The sequence below is a fragment of the Lacerta agilis genome, chromosome 6 (assembly GCF_009819535.1).
Source record: "Lacerta agilis isolate rLacAgi1 chromosome 6, rLacAgi1.pri, whole genome shotgun sequence".
Classification (NCBI taxonomy): domain Eukaryota; kingdom Metazoa; phylum Chordata; class Lepidosauria; order Squamata; family Lacertidae; genus Lacerta; species Lacerta agilis.
In genome coordinates, this window is record NC_046317.1 from 54,331,168 (window position 1) to 54,353,561 (window position 22,394).

The following is a 22,394-nucleotide window of genomic DNA, read 5'->3' on the forward strand; positions in this document are numbered from 1 at the left end:
ACAAACGGAGAGTGGTTCCCCCCACAGAGAAGAGACCTAACATTGTGGGACTGGGTGATGAGTGCAACCCATTGTCTTCCTAGAGGAGGAGAAAGGGGAGCAGGGCCCTTCAGCAGATCTCCATGCTGCCAGGGATCCTGAAAAGTCAGTGTATATTAGAGGATGTATGCATAAAAGCACACATACCTGTATTACTGAAAACAACATAAAGTGAATTATATTAGGGGAAATTGCTTGCAAAAGTTTGCATGGTAGGTCAAGAGCCTACTAGCACAACTGCATATTTTAATGAGGACTTTTAAAAAATGCAAACTGATGCAAACCGAACTTAAGATTGGAAAAGTGAGAAATGGAGAAAAAACAAAACTCACAGACTGACTAGGTTTCCTTCTGCCTCCCAGTGCACCCCTACTTCCTATAAACAGAAGAAATTGCTTAGAAAAGCAGGACCTTCAGTACCAACTGCTGCTGAAGTGTCCAACTAGCTATACTTAAAGCTACTCAGAAAGACTCAGAAGCATATGGAAGCAACTGCTTGAATCGGGGCCAGGCTGAGAGCCAGGAAGGGGTGGAGCCTCCAGCTCCTATGTAAGCTCCCAGTCTGAGCTGCCTCACTGGTGAAGCAATAGCTGTCCTCCAAGATCCTGTCTTCATAACCTGGGGAAATGGAGAAGTGATCTGTTGTTTCCATATGTTAAGTGGATACTAAGGGTAAAGAACCAGGAGCATGAGGACTGGTGGGACTGGATTACTGTGAAACGGCATGCCTATGAGCCACACAGGATACAGCTGCACGGGGACTTGAAATCTAAGCAACCAAACTATGTTAAATCTATGTCAGAGGCGGTCAGAATCGGTGGTGTAGCACACACGGAGCAAGAAATAACCCCTTGCCCCCCACAGAAAAGAGCTGCTATTGGTGGACAGAAACATTTTAAGCATCCCACAGCAATATTAAAGACCCTTGCACATGATGCAGACATTTTAGTAATGATTCATACATTTCAAATGCTGTCAAGTTCAAATGCCTAGAAATCAAAAGCTGATTTTCACTGTACCATGGATAGGTTCACAAACCGTCACTCAAAACATGAAAACTTTGTCTCTGTCCCTTTTCGATTCCTTTTATAACGCTTGGTTGTACTTAGTTGGGCTTAAACAACATTTCAGTTGACCCTCCACCCAAATGTCCACAATGAATAACACATACATCCTTGGGTGGTGGCCTTTGTACGTACAAAAACTTCCGTGATCTCTTTTAACAATTGTATCATAATATGTGTGGAAAAAAGAAGAGGGGAAAGCAGAGTAGGTAGCCTTATGGCAGGCATTCCCTAACCATTTTCTGATGGCTTAACTTAGCATAGAAAACAGTTATATCCATTGAGATGCCACATTTTCTGAGATGTAGCTACAAATAATCTTTGGAGGAATAAAAAACTTTTACTAAGGACTAAGAGTTTGGTTTTGGAGAATGGTAGGAAAGGTACCAAATAATTTGACTCCTGTAATGACACACACTGCACCTGAAAACATAAAGGCAGGGAACATTATCTGCATCCCTCTGCCACACCACAGCAGAAGGACTTAGGCATACATCATTCCGCTTACATAAAAATGGCCTTACCGGATCTGCTGATATCCTCCGGTTCTTGTTGGGTCCAGAATTCTTCCTTCCACCAGACCTGGAGATGTAGGTCCTGGGAGGTACCTGAGGAGGCATAGTCTTGCTGCGAGCAACAGGCTTCCCGCTGCTTTCTTTTTCAAAAATGCTTCTGCCTTCCTTCCAGCTCCACGGGGCTTCCCTCAGAAGGTCGGTGTCGTAAGTGGACTTGAGGTTGAGCCGGGTGATGGCGTCGTTGATGCCGTCGTAGTCCACTGTACTGTACGGGTCCTCTTCAGAGATCCTACGGCCCAGCAATTTTCCATCAGCCCTCTCGTGGGTTGAGGAGAACATGTTGATATCATTGGGTTGGGAGCCTTTCAAGGAAGCTTGGTTCACTTCAGAGGCATTCCAGATGGCAATGCGAGGGGGCAACGGGGGAGGAGAAAGCTTCTTAGGGGAGCTGCCGCTACTACTGTTCTGGTGGGGTGTACTATTGGGGGGGTCAGTGAGGAAGTCACCCCCCGTGCTGTCGAAGATGTACAAGTAGTCACTGGAGAGAGGTCCCTTCAACCAAGGCTGGCTCTCTGGCTCAGGCAGCAGACTGGATGAGGTAGAGTTGTTGGTCCCAAAAGCTCTTGAAACCTCCTGGCTAGAGAGGGCATTGTAGTTCAGGGTAGAGTCTGAGCCAGAGAGGCCTCTCATGACCTTGATATTGTGGCAGTCATTCCTTACAGCAGGCTTGTTGTAATCCAGAATTGGATCATCCCAGGAAATGAGAGGTTGGTCAGTATTCTGCTTCGCCTGGCTCTCTTCCTTGTCCTGCCTCAGGCGGGACAAAGCATCATACTCCATCTGCAGGGCTTCCGCAACAGCCAGCTCCTTGTGGCTGATCCCCACGGACTCCAAGGACTTCCAGTGCTCTCCATTGCCTCTAGTTCCAGACATCTCTTGTAAGGGGGGCGGCGGGGGGAAGCCACTGAATCCAGTGACTATTGGGTGCTCAGTTCAGGGCTTAGGAAGAAAGTCATGCTGTGCCAGCAGTCACCTACAAGTGAAGAAATCAAAAGGAAGTGTAAACAGGCCAGTTCTAATGAACAATTATCAGCTTTAGTGAGAGTTTTGGTTGACATGCACTTTTGGGGGGACGGCAGTCCTCAAGTGAAGCTGGGTCTCTTAGTGCTTATCTGCCCCACAGGAGGACGTCTTCTGCCAGTTTCTGATGAAAAGTATATGAGGTGCACACTCAACAAGAGTAACTAAATTAACTATTTTTTCTAGAGAAATAGGTACCAGAACTCACCATGAACGCCCCCTCGTTCTCTCATAATGACAATGGCAAGCACCTGAGAGGTGCGGGAACTAAGTTCCAGAAAGTTCTGGCTGAAAAAAAGCCCTGACTGAAGTTTACCTTGAAATTTACTTCAGAGCATTCACATGACTTTCTTGAAGCCAACTGTGGGATTAGTGATGAGACCAGAATAAGATAGTTGTTTTCTATCAAGGATAAGGAAGCCCAGAAGCCTTTCCCCATATTGTCAAGAACACCCTCATTTTCTTTAGACCATATTCTACCGATGATGTGACTCATTTAGAGCCAGATGCTATGCAAAAAGTATAGCGCCTCTTCCGTAATTGAACAATGCAGCGTTGTTTGGAGGCAAGGGAAGAAGTTAAAGATTGACAGAAGAATGGGAAAGGGAAGAGCTCGATGGCAAAGGAGATGCATCTGCAGGGCTTAAATCGGCTAAAACTCCAGTATTTGGTCTTAAAGGGCTTCCTGAGTATGCAGTATGCCTGCTGTTGCACTCCATTAGTTTTCCATTATATTCTTGACACACTTGGATGCTGTAAGTAAAGACAAGCTAAGGGTGTGCTCCTATACATACTTACTTGGGAGTAAACCCTACTGCAAGGTAGGCCATGTATCCTACCTCACAGAGGGCACAGGGCAGTCCTCTATTTGAAGACATCCTACACTTGAAAGGCCATCTGCATAGCGAGTGTGGCTTGTCCTAGAAACTCCCCTCCCCTTTCTTGATGTGGTTCCCATCATAGTTCAGTGGGAATCTTAGTCTCGCCTGCCTAGCAAGTCCTAGCTGCGCTGTTGATGTATTGCGCACCAGTAAATAGGATAACTGAAGTTGTTATCCTGATGCTTCCTTAAATTAGGCCATAGTTGTTGCAAGATGTTCTCAGACAGTGAAAGCCCATGGGGCACTACAGTTCAGACAGATCGAAATCTGGTTTAAGGAGGATAAAGAAGTGATAGCAGAAGACTTTATATTATCCATCAACAGTTAGCACCTAGAGAGCAGAGACTGAGCAAATGCAGAGATCACCTGGTCACAGTCTTCCTCACCATGGTAAGATATTTAAAAGGACAGTAATTATTTCTGAATTTGTATCCATACAAATAAATTACCCTAGGCATATTTCATTCAAATCCGTGTCCACTTTTGTCCTCTTTTGGCAATCTATTTCACCTAGCCCTACTGAACTCAATTTTAATTACTTCTAAGTAAATATGCAAGTTACTGGACTACACATAACCTTTATCAGAGGTCAAAGCAGCCTGCTACCTGAAAAGAGCAGATCACACAATGAGCTGTTGGGACATGCACAATATAGTCCTTTCGATTCTCTTCCTCTCATGACTCATGTGTAGAAAGAAGAGGAGAAAAACCAAATAAACACACCACTTGTCTTATTGGCCCCAGCCCAAAACCATGCAAACCACAGCGACCAGAGTTTGCAGTGGTGGCCAGATCTCACTCAGCCAGCTGATCACCTACCCTGGAATTCCACTTCTTGGAGTAGAGGTCCCGAGATCTGCTCCAGCTAGGCCACATAAGCCTGCTCAGAGGAAGAATAATATCTGTCTTGGGTGCAGGAAAAGATCACAAAGAGCAGAACAGCCTCAGGAGGTTCATGCAGCACTGCAGAGGCTCTGCATTCCTATAAAGGGGGCCTGCCCAACAGTTTTGCAGTACAGTGGTACCTCTAGTTACGAACCTAATTAGTTGCGGAGGTCCGTTCTTAACCTGAAACGGTTCTTAACTAGAGGCGTGCTTTCGCTAATGGGGCCCTCTTACTGCCGCTGCACCGCCGACACACAATTTCCATTCTCATCCTGGGGCAAAGTTATCAACTTGAGGTAACTCTTCCAGGTTAGCGGAGTTGGTAACCTGAAGCGTTTGTAACCTGAGGCGTTTGTAACTCGAGGTGCCACTGTACAATGGAGCATGCTTGGCTCTGTGTTTATATGGACCACAACAGTGGGTCATTAGCAACTTTAGTCTCATCTACCAGCACAACTGGTCTCAGGCTGACGAACAAATTCAAAGATTAGGTCCTACCATTTTAACCTTCGCAATAATCCTGTGAAGTAGGTCAGTCTGAGATAGGTGCTGCCAATGTGTTGGCCTCCAGATGTTCTTGAACTCCCATCAGCCCTAGCCAACATGGCCAGTGGTCAGGGAGCTGTAGTCCAGCAACATTCAGAAGGTTGCCCCTGTTCCAGGAGATAGTGACTTCCCAAGAATACTCAGTGAGCTTCATGTCTGCATGTGGATTTGTGCCTGGACCTCCCAGATCCCAATCCACCACTCTAACCACTTCACCACACTATTCTGTTCCTTGACTGGATTATTATTTTTTAACCCAACACCTGTGGATCTGCTAGGAGCTCAGAAAAAAACACCTTGCAATTGCTTTTTGCTGTTTAATTTAGCTCCGTCACTAAAAAGAGGGATATGGTTGTAAATTTTGTTGCTAGCAAACAAAGCAGGTCAACATAACTTTTTCAAAGGCACTCCACTCCATAACCTGCTTTTGAACGTCTATAATCAGAGATCACTTCCATTAAAAAATAAAATTAAAATCTTTATGTCAAATGCTTCCTTGCGGAAAACAAACAAAGTTACCGGTACCAGTCTGCTTCTCTTAACTGCAGTTACCTAGGACCAGCCCTACCATCAGACAGAGTGAGCAGCCGCCTCAGCAGCAGAAGCTGGAGAGTAGGAAGTGGTGGCGAGGACAGAGCTGCGCTGTCCTGCCATTGCCAAAGTTGAAGTAAGCTGCAACTGCCAGCTCAGCTGGCTTCTGAAAGTGAAATGTGGCAGTGAGAGGCACAATGCAACGCTTACAACAGGCAGCAAGCTGTCTTGGGCTAATCCTGCACATTGCAAACAGGACTGTCATCAGGGCAAAGGGGAGGGGATTGTAAGTCACCCCAGGGTCTCTGGAGAAAAGGCATGTTAAAACTGCAATAAAGAATACATAAATGAATGTGTCTGAAAGTGAGAAAAACAATCTCACTAAGTATTATTCTGTGAGGATCTGCTGGCGTTCTTCCTACTTTACACCAAGGCAAATATGTTGAAGCACGACTTTAAAGCACTTCACTGGAAACCCAGCAGGGGATCTGAAGAGGTGCCCTATTTTTACTGTCACCAGTGAGACAGCAAGCTCCTTCGTCTCTTCACTACATCCCATCAATCTGTGGCGCTCTAGGCCCTTAATTAATAATACTCTGGCTAATGAAAGCAGCTTGCTGCAATTTGCATGGAAGCACTCGACATGGTGTTAACACTGTTCTTAGGCAGCAAAACGGCCACAGACTAGCAGCTCATGATTCACCACAACAAGCAATGCGGCACAAAATAATAGCAACAGATAATAAAACTAGTGGGAAACATGGCAAAGCCAGATACGAAGCGTTCTGAAATCCTCAATAAACCACATGGCCAGGTCAGCAAGGAAGAGTGAGATCAAGAACCCTCTCTCTATAAAAGTCAGTCAGGAGTCCATGATACAATGGGTTTGGAATGATTTGCTTCTCAATGTCCTACCAATACCAAACTTCACAGCTTCAGAGACTATCAAATGGGTTGCTTTAAACCAGGGGTGGGAAACCTGTGGCCCTCCATATATTGTGGGACTCCATCTGCCCATTCGGCTTGGCCAGGGATTACGGGAGATGTAAGTCAACAACTTCTGGACAGCTTTCCTCCCCTCCGCTCTAAACCACTGGTCTTCAGCACTACCCCCATAGAAATATATGGCACCAAATTTAAGACGTTGCTTCCAAATATTACGATACTAACAGCAAAGTTGTGCAATCGCATGCCAATTTCAAAGAAGTAAAACAGATAAGTTTTAAGAACACGCTTAGGGTTAAATAAGCAGCAACAGTAAGTAAGTAAATAAGCAGCAGCAGCAGCAGGTATTCAAGTGAAAAGCACGAAAGAAAAAAATTAGTTACAGGGTGATGTTTTCCTGAGTGCATTTTTCCTCCCAATAGTGGCAACTTGCAAGTAACTCTTGGCAGGTTGCTTCCACCCGCAGGACAATCTCACCCTGATTTTACTGGGGGATGCCAAATCATTGTGAACCAAAAATGTTGTTTGTGTAGAAAATGGGCACAGCAAAGGCAATATATGATTTCAATAAGAGCATATCCTGTCCATTATGTTCCAGCCCCGTACTGGATACTTGAAAAGAGAGTTGTGCCTATGAGGCCCATTCAATCCTTCATCCCTTTCTCTTGGGTTTAAGCACCATTGTTCATGCACCATTTAAGTTTAGATACCATTGTAACTCTGTATTATGAATACTTAATAATAATCAACCTTGCTGCACACATCTTCATCAAACATTTTGATCGGAGGGTAAAATTTTACAGCTACTATTATTACAACTCTGCTGTGAAAACCAGTTAACAAGACATTAAAATATCTGCAGATACCACTTTTAGAATCAGTTCAGATGTAATAATCATCATTCCATAATAACCATGGTTATTGGTCCTGGCTCCTCATCCCTGATCTCTTGACTTAATGCAATACTTCCAAGACTTGCTAAGCCATAGTTACCTGTTATGTCCAAACATTTAAGTTCTGGCCGCAATCCTAGCAGTTTGCAACCACAATCAAACCATGGTTTGCAACCTTGGGTTGTAGTAAACCACTGTCTCCCAGTTTTAACAAGACCTGGAAATCAGCAGAGACAATATTGGGCTGAAGAGAGAAATAAAATAAGGTAATTTCCTTCATCATAACCCTGTGTTACCTTAAGCTGAAAGAAAGCAATTGGGTCGAGCACAGTGACCCAGAAGCTCCATGACTTAGCTGGGATTTGAACACAGATCCTTATCCCAGTCCTGATCATCTGGGCTGCACCTTAAATGCAGAAAGCTATTGTGCTTGCATTAGGTTTTTAAGGCTGTACACAAATCAGCCCTTAACTCCTAGAACCAGCTGTTTCCCAAGCTCAAATCCATCCATGAAGCTGCAGCCATTTCTCCTAACAGCTACTGGATGTCACTAGAACAGGCAGAAAGAGGCTTAATATAAGTCACTGCAGTAATCAGTAGGACTGACAGAAGAAATCCCGTGAGCCATGATGTGCATGTGAGCACCATCTGCAAAAGGAAAGACAAAAGAAGGCAAGACGCAGCACTTCCTGCTTAACGGCTTCTGTCCTGATGATTCGGCAGCATTCTGCTCTTGTGCTTTTGTCGCTGCGGAGGGTCTGCCTGTTCCATGCCGAGCCTGACCCTGACTGTTTCACTCGTGTTGCCCTTTCCAAAAGAGCATGTGAAGAGAGAGCTGTTACTGGGTGTGTTTGAGTTCTGAACATATGTGAATGCTGAAACAAACAGAGCATGGAAACAGAGTGGGGGGTATAGCCCAGTGGCAAGGCACATCCTTTGCACGCAAAAGATCCCAGGTTCAATCCCTGGAATCTCCAGGTAAGGCTGGGGAAACCTCATTGTCCGAAAGCATGGTCTGACTTGGTATAAGGCAGCTCTGTTTGTTCCTAGCAGGGGTGCCAACATGAACAACATATTGGGGGGGAGGGGCAGGTAAGCGCCACCCTACATAACTGATCGCAAGACATGGTGCATGCACACCATTTGAATAGCAATGCTCGTCAACTTTCAGAGTGTGTGTGTCCCAGCCCCCGTTTTATTGGCTCCTCCTCTTCTTCTTCTTTGGCAATGACTTGTAGCCGAGTAAGATTGTCTTCCATAAACACAGTTTTAACAATGAGTCCGTAAGTGACTGTGGAGGCCAATTCTGGATCCACACGTACTTCCACAGTGGGGACATTGGTTTCCGGGTGGGAGTTGATCACGGTGTGGATTTGCCAAGCGTGCCTTCCTCTTAGCACGTTTCTTCCTTGTGTCCTGAGGATTTTAATCTTTGTTGGAAGCCACCCAGAGTGACTGGGGAAACCCAGCCGAATGGGCAGGGTACAAATAAATTAATTATTATTAATTATTATTATTATTATTAAAGTGTCTTCAAAGCCCATTACACCTTTTGTAAAGGCTGTTCTCCAGTTGGAGCGCTCGCAGGCAAGTGTTTCCCAATTGTTGGTGTTTATACAACATTTTTAAAAATTTGCCTTGAGACAGTCTTTTTTTTTTTAAAGAAGAATTTATTGGTTTTTTCAAAACAAAGAACAATATAACACATACCCATACACATCACACCCAAACACAAACCCCACAATCAAACCACAACAAAACAAAATACACCAAAAATTCTTATTCTTGTTTACACAAAAAAAAAAACTTTTCTTGTTCACATCACTACTTAGTGACTTCCCCCGTTTTCTCCCCTTTGGTTCCGAATCTAATTTACTTTAGTAACTTCTCATCTCTAAAATTAAATCATTTAAAAATCTAAGCTAAACATACTTCTTAAGATCTTATTTTTACTCCAAAATAATCTATCACTTCTTATTTTACATCAAATCTATTCCAAATATTACTTCGTAATAACTAATAATACAACTTTATAACGTAACATATTACTTCTTATATCAATTCATATCAAACATCTTCTTTCACTTAGACTGCTGCTAATCAAATAAAAATTCAAATATCTCTTCTCTAGTTCAAAAGCTTAAAATCTTAACACGCCGGCTTCAGGGTACCATAATAAATCATCCTAATTTTATCCTTAATAGATTTCACCCTATCCCTTTTCTAACCATTTTCTTACGCCATCTCGGGGCTTCCCCCCAGAAATTCCTCCATCTTACACCCCAACCATTTTCCAGAATGTCCTCTTTTCTTGTAAGTCCACAAATCCAGGCATAGTCTATTACAGTCCTTGCAGGGAGCATCAGGGTACACAGATCCTCATTTTCCAGCATCTCTGCTTCAAAATTCCATTCATCTTTTGATTGTAGACAAATAAATCTTTTCCCCATCATTCCTGGGCTCTCACCCCAGAAATTGGATATAAATTGTCTTCTGATCCTGGGACTCTCACTCCAGCAGGACTTTTCATCCCTTCGGAGTTGCAGAAACATTATGCTTTGTAGTTCGATAATTCCCTTTAGCTCCCTGCCAAGGGTCTCTTCCATATTAACAATGTTCTGAATGGTCTTTCCTGTGAGATATAAGTTGTCATCCTGATTCAACAAAGTTAATTTCTGGTTCAGCAATTCTAGTTTCAGTAAAATGATCCTTTGTTCATGAGTCAATCCAGAGTCTGAAACCAGGCTAAAAACAAAGCCCAACATGGAAGAATAGGCACAGGGTATCAAATTTCAATATTTGCCATCTTAGTCACAGTACTTTTCCATCTCTGTCACAATTCTCCGCAGCCATTTTCCCTGGAGTCAGGGCGAAAAGACTGCATTCCATCCATTTTAAAAAGAAATATTTCCACCAACTTTGATCCCCAAAAGGGGTCTAACCGATCTTGTTTGTAAAGTTCGAAACATTTGTATCCACCGCTGTAACAGCAGTCACCATCAATACAGTTACTTTCTCTTTCACCCAAGGGAGTCAGAACGGGCTTCCTTTCCGACATTTCTCCCGGAGCGCCAAATGTCAAGATAGATCCGATATTAAAGTACTCACGGCCAACGGGCTTCTTCTGTCTTACTTTGCCAGGTAGAACGATATCGCTCACCACGAGCGGCGGCCGCCGCTTCGCCGGTCCGGTTGGGGCATGTCTCCTCAGCCCAGCTCCGTAGTCCCTTCACCCCCACTCCCCCTTTACAGGGGGAACGAGGGAAGGGTTCGGAGCTATAGCGGGCTCGCCGGAGAGCCCTAGCCGCGGGACGCTCGACCCGCGGTTTACCGGAGCCCCGCTTTGTGGTAGCGGGGCTCCAACCCCCGGGCCGGCCTGGGTCGCCTCGCTACCGAAGCGACCCACGACCGCCCATGATGGCGTCCTCGCCGGAAGTCCTTGAGACAGTCTTTTTGTGGCCCACCAACATTACGCTTTCCATTTTAAAGTTTGGAATAGAGTAGTTGCTTTGGAAGGCGATAATAAGGCATCTGCACAACATGATTGTGTTCTATGCATTAGGTCCCCTTTGTGTTCCTATGGCTCCTAGCGAGGAAGAGGCATGACACACAGCATGTCTGCTATGAGTTAACTCACCCTTTTCTACTCCAACTCTTCTTCTAATAAACAGAAGCTTACAGAGAAAATGCTAAATGAAAGATGCTAAATGAAAGATAGGCAACTCATTGCATCTTCTCCTTGCGGGTGACTGCAACGCCTGGGGCCAGGCAGTCAGGTTGTGCATCCATAGCAGTGACCAGGGAGGAGTAGAGAGAAGAAACACTATGGTGCATCTGCAGCATTACATCTGGACACCTTCATCTGCCCCAGCTGCAACAAAACATGTCTCTACAGACACAGCCAGGGCTGCAACCTTCCAACAGTTTGACTTCACCCCCAAAGTCGCACTCCTCCATTGTCTCGAGACAGACAAATGCCAGCAACAATAGCTGCTCATCTTCACGGCTCATCTTGGAATGTCATCTATGCCAGTGATAAGGAGGGTTCCCTATCCCTGCTCCATGCAAACTTTCAGTAGGCAGATTAACACTGACTCAAGTAAGGTGCACCATCTGCATCTGGATCAGGAACAGCCATAGATGCATCTGCAGTAAGTCGTAGTATTTCTATAAGGGGAGGCACTTCAACCCAGGCCTACTGGTATATAGGTGCATGTCCAAAGGGATAATTCCCAGTTATTTTCTAACATGCATAGAACTACCACGTCACTAAAAAGCACACTTTTTGGCACGTTATCAGCAAAGCTACTTGTCCCAAATTAACAGTGAGCCTCCACCCCTCATTGCAAGCCACCCTGAGAACTACAGCATGGGCTATAAATAAAGTAACAAACCACAACAACTATTAGTGCTGGGTTTGACCTTTAAAGCCCTTTATGGCTTGAAGCTGGAATATCTGAAGAATTGCCTTTTCTCCTGCCTGTGCGGGCAGTTTGATTAGATGACTAGATGACCCTTGGGGTTCCTTCCAGCTCTACAATTCTGTGATTCTAAATTTCTGCACATGGAAATCGGTACCTAATCTTCACCTTTGAAGTAGTGGAGCATATGGTTTGTATGCACATAGTCCCAAGTTCAGTCCTTGGGCACCTCCGGTTCAGGCCTGAGACCTCACAGGGCCATTGCCAATCAGTACAGGCACCAGATGGAAAGGAATGGATTTCATTCATGCATCTCCTGAGAAACACAGGGAAGACAAGAACTGCAGCCCAATCTGACAGTGTGTGGCGCGAGAAATATCTGCTCTCTTTAAGAGAACAGAGATTTGAGTCCTGAGGAAGGGAATAAGCATTGTGTGTGTGTGGGCAACCGAGGAGGATCAAAGGCGAATGAGAAACCACATGAAAGGCCAGTGTGGTGGCTTTTTGGCTGCCCTTCAGCCTTCAATTGCAGCAGCCTCTTATTACTGGTTTATCTGATGACTCTCCTTGCATAGGCCTAGCATTCTGCCTCTGTGCTTATCTGCTTGATAAAGCTGTGGCAAGTTGTCAGCTGTTCCTGGGTGCCAACTGACTCCTGTTCTCTGTGGTAGGTCTCCCTATAGGAAGAGTTGCAGCTTCTACAAGCATCGTGCGAAACGACCCAGAAACTAAAGAAGTGTTTTCTTACCTTGCACCACCTAGAGATGATTGCACACAGCTTAGAAACGATTGAAATTATGCAGTATATAAAACTGTACCTACAATCGCTGAGAACAGCCAGCCACAGGCCTTTGCTGGTAGACAAGTTGGGAGTCCAGAAGACTTTTCTTTTTAAGGACTTCTCTCATTGTTGTCTGTTCGTCCCTCGCTAATAAGACTCAATTCCCTTCCAATTAAAATGCATTAGATAAGGATCCGGCTGGGTATTCCAGCTGGAAACCCTCATGGGATACTATTAATAAAGAAGGCAGATTCAATCCTTAAAAAATGAAGAGCCAAGACAAACACTTTTTTGCATCCTTACAAATTAACAGTATTATTATCCCCGACATCTTCTAGACCTGCTTGCCTTGTGCCAAGAAATGAACTGGTGCTGTGCTTCTTTTAAAGGATTGCACTGGGCTTGTCTTCTGTTTGACAGCATTTCACAGATCCGTCTTTCACAGAAAAGGCAAGGGATGCCCCTTTTCTGAGAAATGGGCACAAAAGTCCCACTGTCTGTCATATTTTATTTCTTTTAAAAGTGCCTGACATTTGAGTTATCTCAAAGGTATATGCATTCCACTCAGTATTATATCTAGAATATGCTGCAGACTTGTTTCCTGAGAATCCAAATTTCAACCTAAAAATGTTTCCAATCTACGTTGTTGTGAAATTGAAGATGGCCAGAAAACATCTATAGAAGACTCAGAAAATTTACCGTAGTTAGGAAAGCCTGAGCAGGGCTCCAACCGATCACTGGGCAGGCAGGAACATATCTTAAATCTCAGAGTGTTTGTTGACCTAGAGTGCACGAGGCAAGTTGAGTAGGTAATATTGATGCCTTAGCACTCTCTCAGTAACTAAGCAGCTTCATTGCTTAGAATAAAAGCCTAGTTATTTGATGCTGAAGCTGGGAAGAAGTGTGCCAAAGGTTAACAAAGAAATTTGGATTTGTGCATGTGTGTGTACGTGTGTGTGCATTAGTACAGCTTATTCAAGTTCTTTCAACTTACGTTTAACTGCATTCCCTGTTATGGTATCTGTCAATGTGGTATGATAGCAAAGTGCAACACAGCACTTCTCATGGAGGGGGGGGGGAAGCATATTACAGTACAAGCAACTACAGAGTCTGTGGGTTGGGCTAGTATCTTTGTTTACAGCCTGTTGAACAGAGCTACAAAGGAACAGACAATACTTTGAAGGCTGTCCTTCCAAAGCAAAACAAATTAGAGATGCTGCCCTTGTGACTGCGGATCTTTTGCAGGAAACCTTTTTAGGGATTCTCCCAAGTTGTTGTTGTTTCAAAATGTGTTTTATTGGTTTTCCTGCAGAAGAACAATAAACACAAACAAACCTTGGAGTAGAGTTTGTCAATTTGTCAATCACACTTGGTATAGTTGAAATATACATACAATAATGGTAATTCATTGCTGAAATATGCCTCTCCACAGCAGATCATATGATAGCTCAGTTGGTTAGAACATGGTGCTGATAACACCAAGGTTGTAGGTTCAATCTCCGTATGGGACTAAATGATCCTTAGGGTCCCTTCCAACTCTACAATTCCATGATTCTATGTGTCACAGGCAGTTGCAGCAACAGTGCCTCCCAATATAGTTTAAGTGTACAAGGGCCCAGCTCCAAAATTAAATATGTGAATGCAACAAATGCAAGCCCTGTACGCCTTGGTTGGGGAGTCAGATTTGTTAGCTGCTGGCAGACCTGGATTTGCCCTCTGTAATGAGTGAGTTACAGAAACAACCTAACAGGGAAAACAGGAAACAAGAAAGAAAGTGGGGTGGAGGGGAGGGACAATGGCCGAGAGCTGGAAGATGGAAGCCATTTGCTGTACTGCTTCACAGTGCCCGTACAGTCAATGACATGAGACAGGAGCCTTTAGAGCTTGTGCACAGTAGTCTGCAGATGTCAAGATCCCTATATGGACAGAGGCTGCAGATTATCCCCTGTAAACTTTCAGGGAGCAATGGCAACTCAGTGGTACCAGCACTTGGATTGTATGCAAATGCAAACCCTGCATCGCCAATTTAAAGGATTCCGTAGCAGGTAACTGGAAAGACTTCTAACTGAGACTCTTAACTGTTCAAGCAGACCGGCTTTGGCCAACCTGCTGCCCTCCAGTTGTTTTCAACAATTCCCATCAGCTCCTGCCAGCAAGATGCACAATACTAAGTTGAGTGGACCAATGGTCTGACTCTGTATAAGGCCACTTCCTATGACAGTGCATCAGTGTGCCATCCTCCATGCAGATGGCAGAGAGGTTTTTCAAAGTTTAGGAAAACCTCTAGATTTGTGGCCTGGCATTATGCAGATGCCCACATTCTTAGTACTGCTCAAAATGCAATCCCATTTCTTTGTTAGCCTGGCCCCCTGAATCAGGAGTCACTGCCAAATCAAAAGCCACGCCTTCCTCTTGATTACACGTCCATTTCAAAAGTTTTTTAGGCCACCTCCAGATGTACTAGATCAGGGGTCGGCAACTTAAGGCCCATGGGCCAGATCAGGTCCAATTGCCTTCAGGATCCGGGCCGCAGACTGTCCGTGGATTGGTGTGGGGGTTCTGTTCGTTCGGGCTGCACCCCCCCAGCGCCATTCCATTTCCCCCCCCCTCACACACCCCGTGGTGGCACCTCCTCCTGGCTTCTCCCTGCCCTGCTTAGAGGAGGAAGGGGGCTGGGCTGAGCTGGCTGAGCGCCATTTTAAGTAGCCCCTCTCGGGAGCCAGCCCTTTTGCGCCGCTCATCTTCCCTCTTCTGCCGCCGCCCTGGTGCAACTGTGGGCCAGAGAGCGGAGTGGACAAGCTCGCTCTGCCTACCCACGAGAAGCAGCAGCAGCAGCAGCCCCTGGGAAAATAAGCACAGCGGCTGGGGCTGGGGAGGACTACTTGCCCCCCTCGCCTCTTCTTCCAGCTCCCTGCCCCCCCATGCCGCTTCTCTGGACCGCCACAAGGTCTGAGGGACAGTGGACCGGCCTGCAGCAAAACATTTTTTGCCAACCCCTGTACTAGATTCTCTCTTAGAAATTTCTCAAACCTGCCACAGAGAGGTGGGTATGGGTGGGTGTGCAGAAACTGAACTGTTGTGCAAAGGGGAAATTTGCATTTGCTGCTCTGCCCACGTTTGTACCATTCTGCCCTTTGCAGGTTACACAGAAAGGAACGCAGCCCTCATATGAAAAGGCTCCTCACCCCATGCTATAAAGAGCGTTAGTCCCGCAATAGAGAAAACGGTCGATTTGCCACCTTCTCTTTTCCATCAGGTCTTGATTAAAAACCTTACTAGCTCCATCTGCTCTGTAACAAGTAATGCATTAATCACATATTTTGCTTTGGATTATAGGAGGGTACTGGACAGGTGCAGAGAAAGGACTAGCACACCCAGAAAGAGCAGCAAAATCAGAAAGGGGAGCATCCCAGCTAACCTTGCCCTCCCAGTTTTCTGCTTACAACTGCAGGAAACCTCGTGCAAAGAGGCGGAACATTAAAGGAGAGCTGGAGGGGTGGGGAGGGCAACCCATCTGGTACGAGGGACATGTGTGTCTGCACACTTTAGGGCTCGCGCCAGCCCAAACACGAACAGCCTGCGGCCCGTGCTCTTGTGTTTGCAGCAGCTGATCACCACCTGCTCAGCTCTGGGGACAGACAAGGGAAGTCAAGCAGAAAGATTGTGCTAAAGTCCGTGGGAATTCAGAGCAGAGCCCGCCACCCTTCCCCCCTCCCAAATTAGGCAGCAAAAACTGCAGTGTGTAAAGATGGCTTTGCTGGCAGCTGAGCTGGGGAGGGGGAGGATGTAGCAGTGGTTCCTCGTCCTGCAGAGGGAAGGGTGCACGGAGGTTCCCGGTGTGGTGTGCAGAAAAATGGTAATTCAGAGGCAGTTGCTAATGTTTGACCCGTCTGGTAGGGCATCAAGCTCCCAAGGTCATCGAAACAAGAGCACACCCAAGATTATCCAAACCGGAGAGATGAAGGTTAAGCCTGCACAGAGGAGACAGCTGTAGTTTTGCTTCTTCCAATAATGGGGAGAAGCGGGAATTAGAAGGTAAAAAGCGTCAGCTTTTGCAGCTTCCATTGCAATTCTTCCATTAACTCTTCCCGCACTTCCCACATCACCACACAGGCTTTCTGCCTGCATTCTTCTGGCCCCCTCTACAGGGAACTCAGGATCTGTGTCAGTGGCTGCTGCTGGTTCATGGGATGAAGAAAGGCTGGGCAGAGCAAAGGAAGGTCTGGTGCAGGGGTCTGCAACCTTTAAGACCAAAAGAGCCACTTGGACCCATTTCCGAAGAAAAAAACAACAACTGGGAGCCGCAAAACCATTGCGACATTTAAAACAAATACAACACTGCATTTTATTTTTAAAAATCCGATTTAAATTTAAAAAAAAATCTGATTTAAATAAAAAAAATCCATTATTTTTTTTAAAAAAATCATTCATTTTTATCCACCCTGGGGACCACTACCAGGTCATAGCCTGATCCAAGGTGGGTTGCAACAGCATACGAATATTTGATTTGTTTTTTTAAAAAATGAGTCCTCAACTGCACACTTGTGTTAAATGTTTGTCCCATGTCTAATTGAAGACTGCTGGCTTTTACAATAATCTTAGTGTCTTTTACCCTTAATATTCCAGACCAGATGCTATGTTCACCTCTTCCAACCTCCTCTCTTGCTAAATAAAGCACAGAATTGCACCAGAGAAGCCTGTGATGTTTGTGCTGACTTGCATACAGGTGGCTTTTGAGTTTAGAAACAGATAATGGAAATAACCAAATTATTTTACTCAATACATAAAAACTACACTATAATGGCTATAAAAAGTTGAAGGTGGTTGTTAATTATAATTATACAGTAAAGGATTATTACTACACTGCCATAAAGATGTGTTTACTTAATAAATTAGTTGCAACAACAGCTGCTACCAGGCTTGTCAGAGTCAGGTTGATGGGGGAAGGTGGGAGTTAAACAAGCACATTTTTCTGAGTATTTTGATGTAGAGGTGTTTTTGTTAACACTTGTGAAGTTACGCTGATTTTTCAAGCATGCTTGACTAGTCTAGAGGAGAAGCTGAATAAAAATGCAATAAGTTCTCATGTCCATTTAGCTCCCCATGACTAGCAAATGCACTTTTCTACTCAGAGGTAAATCCCACAGTCTACTCCTGCAGTCTAAATTATGCAACATATTTAAAATGGAAGCATAATGTGAAAAGAACAAACCAGCTGTGCATAATACATACAGGTTGCAGGTTTTTCTTTTCTTAAAAGCACCCTTTTATTGCATCGATGCTCTCTGGGTTCAGGCAATGGTAATACCATTGCATCCAAAGGACAATAGTCATTTGACTTGGTCTTTAGTTATTTGGTGTTGCTTCTTCCATCTGCTTTAATTCTGGGAACAAACAGCTGGTCTAGTTCAGCTGCACCCCACAAAATTGCCCTATTATCAGCTGCCTGTGGTATACACAACTGTAGACCTGTCAGCTGCAACATAGTCCCACTTGTTGCATGTACTTTAAAGGTACATGCAACACTTGTTGCATGCACACTTGTTGTAAAGGTACATGCACACTTGTTGCATGTGCTCCCCAGCCTAGGCTGCAGATAATACGGGGAGAATGGCTGTGGAGGCACGGAGCTGAACTTCAGCAGGAGAGCCTCGCTGAAGTTTCTCCCCCCGCCGCGCGGGGCTTCCCCCTCCCTGCCTCCGCTCCCAGCGCGCGTTTACCGGGCTGCACCGGATGGGCTGCACCTGCCTCTGCGCGGCGGCGCCCCCTCCACCAATGCCACCTGCCGCCTTAACCCCTTGGCTGCCAAATGGGGACAGGATCCTGGGAATCCTTCCCCTCTCGCCAGTGGCTCTCCTCTTCCCACCCCGACCCCTGGCGGGGGATTCCCGCCAGGCTGGAGCCCCCGACACCCGCTTAGCCATCGGAGCCCGGCTGGGGGGCGAGGAGGCGGGCCAGCTCTCTCGGCGCTCCTGCTTTCCCCATCCAGGCGCCCCTTTTGCTTACCCGGAATTGCCGATCAGCAGGATCTTGAGGTGGGAACGTCTGAACATGGATGCCATGGTTGGCGGAGGCAGCAGAAGCAGCGCCCCGAAGCCCGCCGCGCTCTCGCCGGGGCCCATGACCACGCACGGCTCGCCAGTGCCGCTGGGGAAGAGGAAGAAGCCCGGGCCGGGCTCGGATCCAGTGCAGGCGGCGGCGGCAGAGGAGGAGGCGGCGGCCCCGCTCATTGCTCTCCCCTCCCCGCCTCTGCGCGCTCCGCCCCCGCGGCCAGGAAGGAAGGCAGGCGCCCGCTTCCCTCCTCCTCCTCTTTCCCCTCAGCGGCCCGGCCATAGCCAAGCGCGGCGGCGCAGCCAACAGACACACAACCAGGCCGCCCGGCCGGCAGCACCTGCCTGCCTGAGACGAGCTGACTGACAGGCACTCAGCTCCTCCCCCTTTTAGCGCGAGCGCGCCGAAAGCGGAGGGAAGGCGGGGCCTTGGGGGAAGAGAGAGAGAGGGAAAGAAAGAGGCGGAGTGGAAGGGCGGGGTGCGTGCGCGCGCGTGTGTCTGTGAGGAAAAGCAAAGCCGGCGTAGGTAGGGCGAAGCTGGGAGACGCAAGGGCACAGGCGCGCTCTTCTTTCTTCGCGAGTCCCTTCCTCCTCTCTATCATACTTTCTACTGTAGCACGCCTCTTTCTGACTGTGGGAGCGCCCCCCCCCCGCCAAGATGTTGCGCCGCCCTCAGCCTCCGGAGGTGCTCAGTCTCTCAACGAAAACATGGAGATGTGGTAGAATGAAAACAAAGTCATTTTCGGCCGCCGGCCAGCTGGAGAAGTGGGCGGGCGTATCCGCCCCGGAGCCCCGGAGCCCCGGAGCCGCGGCAAAGGTCCAAAAGAGCCGCATGCGGCTCTGGGGCCGCAGGTTCCCGACCCCCGGTCTGGTGGGATGGGAAAGGAAGGCAAGCAATGGTGGGGGAAGAAGCAAGTTAAACAGAGTTACCATGCTGATAGGCAGGTTTTGCCCAGGTTCTAAACGTGCCTTGTTGGGTCCACTTAAAGGTAAAGGGAACCCTGACAGTTAGGTCCAGTTGTGGCCGCCGCCGCTGGTGTTGCAGCACTCATCTTGGTTTACTGGCCGAGGGAGCCGGCGTACAGCTTCCGGTTCATGTGGCCAGCATGACTAGTCCGCTTCTGGCGAACCAGAGCAGTGCACGGAAACGCCGTTTACCTTCCTGCCGGAGCGGTACCTATTTATCTACTTGCACTTGATGTGCTTTCGAACTGCTAGGTGGGCAGCAGCAGGGACTGAACAACGGGAGCTCACTCCGTTGCAGGGATTCGAACTGCCGACCTTCAATCAGCAAGCCCTAGGTTTTGTGGTTTAGACCACAGCGCCACCCACGTCCCTAGGGTCCACTTAGGCCCCTGCAAAATGCCTTGTGCTTAAAGCCTCCAAGAGGCTTTGCAGGCACCACCAATCAGATTTGCAAAGCCCCTTTTGTGCAAGCCCTACTGCTACCTGATCCTCACCGACATCGTGAGAGGTCAGCTGTAGGGCAGGTGGGTGTGGCTTGACAGAAACACCTTTGTGAGTCAAATGGGGTGACCTTGTGTGCCTAAATGAGCCTGTAGGCCAGGGGTTCCCCACTCATTGAGGACAGTGGTTGGTCCCAATTCGTAATTTTCATTTTAAAAAAGTAGAAGAGAACAGTGACAGAGATGTTAGGGGAAATGTGCAGGCTGCATGCTTTTTCCTGACTCATAGGGAATAAGTTATCTTCTTACCTTTCAGCATTCTAGCCAAGGTGGGAACTCCCTATTAAGAATAACGTGTAACTGCAAATGAAGAAGAGCTATTGTGTGGTTTGTTCGTTTTTTCTAATTGGCCAGAATCACAGAATCACAAAACTGTTGAGCTGGAAGAGACTCCAAGGGTCATCCAGTCCAACCCCCTGCAATGCAGGAATCTCTACTAAAGTATCCATGACAAATGACCATCCAACGTCTGCTTAAGAAGTTCCAAGGAAAGAATGTGATGCATTTTTAACACCCATCTGAACGCAGGAGTCCCTTGTAAGGTACCTTCCCCCAGCCCCAAGTAGAGCTAAGAACACAATTTACTTTGGGGAAAATGGCACAGGTGAAGGAATTAAGCCTCTCCCCACTGTATAGGGACATTTTTAATTTTTAATGTTTTATTATGTTTTTATATATTTTGGAAGCCACTCAGAGTAGCTGGGGCAACTCAGTCAGATGGGCGAGGTAATAATTATTTATTATAACTATAATGATTAATGTCCCTATTTTCATTGGAGAAAAGTTGGTGGGTAAGCACTGCTCCAATCAAAACCAGCACTCCATGGCTGTTTCTAACTTCAACAAAATTGTGAAATCCTCTCATTCCTACACCCCCCACCTTTTTTTAAACCCTAATGGAGCCCTTTCTCCATTCCTACCATTGTTCAACTTCAGTCCTCCATTCAATTTTATTTCCACTTACAGATTTATAAGGCTACTCACTAGCATTGTCAGAAATAAGATGATAAAACAGACTCTCATAAATTAACATTCTGCAGCATAGATATTTTCAAGCAGGGAGAGGAATATGCATAGCATATAAACAGTGTTTCCAAACATTAAAATTGCAATTTTACAGAGTTTGGGAGAATGAAGTAAAGCTTTCACCTGGGGCCAAAACAAGCTTAAAGAAGGTGCCCGGCCAGCTTCCCTGGGGTGCTACCACCAAGAATATCCACCCTATGATAAACACCTGCCTAACTTCACTTGGCAGATACATTCAGAGGGGGTCCCCTTAAGAAGAAGATCTCAAGATGTGGAAAGGTACAATTGGGGGGGGCGACTGATATTTCAGCAATACTGGCCTCAAGTCGCTAAGGGCTTTGTGGGTTAATCTGGACACCTTGAACTGGGCCCAGAAACAAGACTGGGAGATAGTACATGCCACTCCTTCTCTTGTAGGGTAGCTACTTGCTAAGCAAAGAGAAAGTCAGGCAGGCTTGGCCCATGCTTCCACCTTGCAGTGGGCCCAACAAGGTCAGAGGTCCAACAAGGGGCTTGCGATTTGGCTATGACTCACCCTTGTTGTAGATGGAAGCACATCAGCTTGCAAAACCACCATCAGGCTTCCGATTCAAATGAGAGACAGCAAGGTCAGAAGCAGCATCTCAAAAAAAACCTGGCTGACCAATCTGTGAACCAACCCCCTCCTCATGCTCCAGGCACAGGAACCCTGCCCCCAAAATGCTTTGGGCCTACCAAAGTCCTGGAATTAATTGCAAGGTAGGCTAGTTTTGACCTCTGACCTTCCCTGCTTTCTTGTTAATTTGTTCACCTGCCAGCTGAGGCCTACAGCTGAGGCCCGATTCTGAAATAACTCACTGATTTCAGACCACGGTTGACATGGTTCCCCAGACCACCCTGATGAGGCAAAACCTAGCTCCTCGCCTTGCAAGGGCAAATTTCCAGTCTCTCACAGCTCCAAGAAAACAGGAAAACACTACATCTAGGCTGAGTAAGTTGAAATCAATTGGACACGTAGGCCATGATATGACTTAATTCCAACTATATACCAAGAGCTTAACTAAGTCAGGATCATTCTCGCCCAGGAAGTGAAATGAGGCGGCTGAATTGTCTGGATAAATCTGGCTTGTTTCTCATGGGCCATTTGTTTCCAGCAGCCATACAGTCCAGTGGGGCGGTTACTTCATGCCCCTTCCGGATGTACCTGCTGCAGTTTCAGTGCAGCGTTTCACTGCAGAAATACTGCATTATTCTGGTCCTCATTGGCATGTGCAGAGCTTTTAAGCTGCGGC

At 46.5% G+C, this 22,394-nt stretch overlaps 1 protein-coding gene across 2 annotated transcripts in view; it reads right to left on the reverse strand.

The window, feature by feature from the left end:
• Positions 1-22,394, reverse strand: part of PIK3C2B (phosphatidylinositol-4-phosphate 3-kinase catalytic subunit type 2 beta) — a 95,680-nt gene that overhangs the window by 64,327 nt on the left and 8,959 nt on the right. Inside the window, exon 1 of one of the 2 annotated variants that reach the window (XM_033152774.1) lies at positions 1,628-2,551. In XM_033152774.1, coding sequence (XP_033008665.1) covers positions 1,628-2,551 — 924 coding nt within the window. Of the gene's footprint in view, positions 1-1,627; positions 2,652-22,394 lie in introns of those variants that run through there. The other variant, XM_033152773.1, reaches the window with a different exon arrangement.